The sequence below is a fragment of the Emiliania huxleyi genome (genome assembly GCF_000372725.1).
Source record: "Emiliania huxleyi CCMP1516 unplaced genomic scaffold EMIHUscaffold_2361, whole genome shotgun sequence".
NCBI lineage: Eukaryota > Haptophyta > Isochrysidales > Noelaerhabdaceae > Emiliania > Emiliania huxleyi.
In genome coordinates this window covers 1-2,717 of record NW_005200280.1, presented here as the reverse complement: position 1 = coordinate 2,717, position 2,717 = coordinate 1, and the positions used below count along the sequence as shown (strand labels likewise).

The window sequence follows — 2,717 nt, the reverse complement described above, 5'->3', positions numbered from 1 at the left end:
TGCTGTGTGCGCCCGTCCACTCGGCGGGGTCGCAGCTGCCTCTGGAAGGCACCGAGAGGTACAATAGTCGCGCAAATGGTCAAATCAAGGTTTTGTAACGCGAGCTGTGCCACAGTGAAATGGAACTACCTAGGTAGCCCTTGAGTTATGCCGGGACGAGAGCGCCCCCGCGCCTGCCCCGTCTCGCAGCGAGTCAAGTCAAGTCAAGCCAATACGAATGAACGAAAATCACAAAAATCATTTCTGCGCCACAGGCGTCAACGCTACTCACATTCCACATCGTCCACGTCTCACGACGAGTTCAGCTCTGTACACTACATGTACACTACCATGCAGATCGAGCGCCCTCTCCAGCCAGACGACACGCTCCCCGCAGGCGTGCGGCCCCGCCAGCGAGCTGAGGACGGACTGCGTGCAACTCTCAGTCAGGCAGCGGCAGGACGCTCCCGATCAGGGCGCGCACTCGATCGCCTTGTAGGGCCCAAACTCGCAAAAGCGGCAGAGTGTCTTGCCGCCCGCGTTGCAACCCAGCCCCCCGGCCGCGCAGCCCGGGTCGTAGAAGCACGTCTCGAAGATGTTGCCAGTGCAGAGCCCCGCCTTGCAGGAAGCTCCCGGGGTGGATGGCGGCGGTGGCGACGGCGACGCGGAAGGAGGTGGACCATTGCGATTTCCTGCGAAGACGTAGAACTTGCACACCGTCAGCCCCGCCGCAGACGGCCGGTTGAGGTAGATGTAGCGCCCCAACGCGTTGATCTCCACCTCCAACATCACGTTCGACAACACGCTCACGTCTGACTTCACCAGCGCGTTGCCCGTGTACGTCTCCGCCGTCGAGCCGAGATAGATGTCGACGTCCGTCAGCCGCTCCGCGCAGCAGTCGTTGCGGTTCTGCAGCCGCACGTAGCGCACATACACCTCGCTCCCGAGGTCGACGCCCCACCATTGGCTTGTGTACTGGCCGCACTCGGCCCACGGCCGTCCCGTCGTGCTGTCGGCGTATGACAGGTCGCTCACGGGCGCCTGCTTGTCGAACAAGCTCGAGTCCTGGTACGTGGTGGCGGCGCGGAGGTCGAGCAGCTGCACGTCAGGCGGCGGCGGCGACGGCGAGGCGGACGGCGGCGGCGGAGAGGGCGAGGCGGACGGCGGCGGCGCAGGCAGGGCGGAGGGAGGCGGCGGCAGAGGCGGCGGCGGCGACGGCGAGGCGGACGGCGGCGGGGAGGGAGAGGCGGAGGGAGGCGGTGGCGACGGCGACGCGGAAGGAGGTGGCGGGGAGGGAGAGGCGGAGGGAGGCGGCGAGGGCGACGCGGACGGAGGCGGCGGCGACGGCGACGCGGAGGGCGGCGGCGGCGAGGGCGAGGCCGACGGAGGCGGCGGCGACGGCGACGCGGAGGGAGGCGGTGGCGACGGCGACGCGGAAGGAGGTGGACCATTGCGATTTCCTGCGAAGACGTAGAACTTGCACACCGTCAGCCCCGCCGCAGACGGCCGGTTGAGGTAGATGTAGCGCCCCAACGCGTTGATCTCCACCTCCAACATCACGTTCGACAACACGCTCACGTCTGACTTCACCAGCGCGTTGCCCGTGTACGTCTCCGCCGTCGAGCCGAGATAGATGTCGACGTCCGTCAGCCGCTCCGCGCAGCAGTCGTTGCGGTTCTGCAGCCGCACGTAACGCACATACACCTCGCTCCCGAGGTCGACGCCCCACCATTGGCTTGTGTACTGGCCGCACTCGGCCCACGGCCGTCCCGTCGTGCTGTCGGCGTATGACAGGTCGCTCACGGGCGCCTGCTTGTCGAACAAGCTCGAGTCCTGGTACGTGGTGGCGGCGCGGAGGTCGAGCAGCTGCACGTCAGGCGGCGGCGGCGACGGCGAGGCCGACGGCGGCGGCGGAGAGGGCGAGGCGGACGGCGGCGGCGCAGGCAGGGCGGAGGGAGGCGGCGGCAGAGGCGGCGGCGGCGACGGCGAGGCGGACGGCGGCGGGGAGGGAGAGGCGGAGGGAGGCGGTGGCGACGGCGACGCGGATGGCGGCGGCGGCGACGGCGAGGCCGACGGAGGCGGCGGGGACGGCGACGCGGAGGGAGGCGGTGGCGACGGCGACGCCGAGGGAGGCGGTGGCGGTGGCAGTGAGGGTGGCGGCAGGGATGGCAACGCGGACAGATCGAGGGCAGCCAGCGTGCGCTGCCGGCGGGTCGTGCTGAAATCGAGAGTGAAAGAAGAGGCGGTTATCGACGCCGAAGGCGGCGGTGGTGAGGGTGGTGGCGACGGTGGAGACGGCGAGGGCGAGGCGGAGGGAGGTGGCGGCGAGAACGAGGCGGAGGGAGGCGGCGAGGGCGGCTTCGGCGTCGGCAGCGGCAGACCCGGAGGAAGGGGGTCACCTTTGTCGACGAGCGGCGCAGAGGGCGGTGGCGATGTTGGAGGCGAGACTGGCAGTGGGCGAGGGGGCAGCGAGGAAGTTTGCGAGGGCGCCCTGCTGGCGGGGAGCGGCGACGGCGAGGGAGGCACCAGCGGTGGCGTCGGCACGCTCTCACTGTTCACGCTCACCCGTCGCGGCAGGTGGCGCATCGTGTGCGGCGGAGCGAAGGGGAGTCGGAGCGGCGCGTCCTCCTCCCCAGTCGGCTCCTGCAGAGCCCGCGATCCCAGCGGTGGGCTCGAATCACGAGCCGGCATGTCCGCCCGAGTGCAAAAGCGCCAGTCGCGAGCCTCTGGAAGATACT

At 69.5% G+C, this 2,717-nt stretch overlaps 1 protein-coding gene across 1 annotated transcript; it reads right to left on the bottom strand.

Moving 5' to 3' along the window:
- Nucleotides 1–450: 450 nt before the first annotated feature.
- Nucleotides 451–2,565, bottom strand: EMIHUDRAFT_254423 (hypothetical protein; the record flags this gene model as incomplete). Its single annotated transcript, XM_005779103.1, has 3 exons — nucleotides 451–1,044; nucleotides 1,450–1,812; nucleotides 2,545–2,565. The coding sequence occupies 3 exons, from the start codon at nucleotides 2,563–2,565 to the stop codon at nucleotides 451–453; spliced, it is 978 nt and encodes a 325-aa protein (XP_005779160.1).
- Nucleotides 2,566–2,717: the final 152 nt, after the last annotated feature.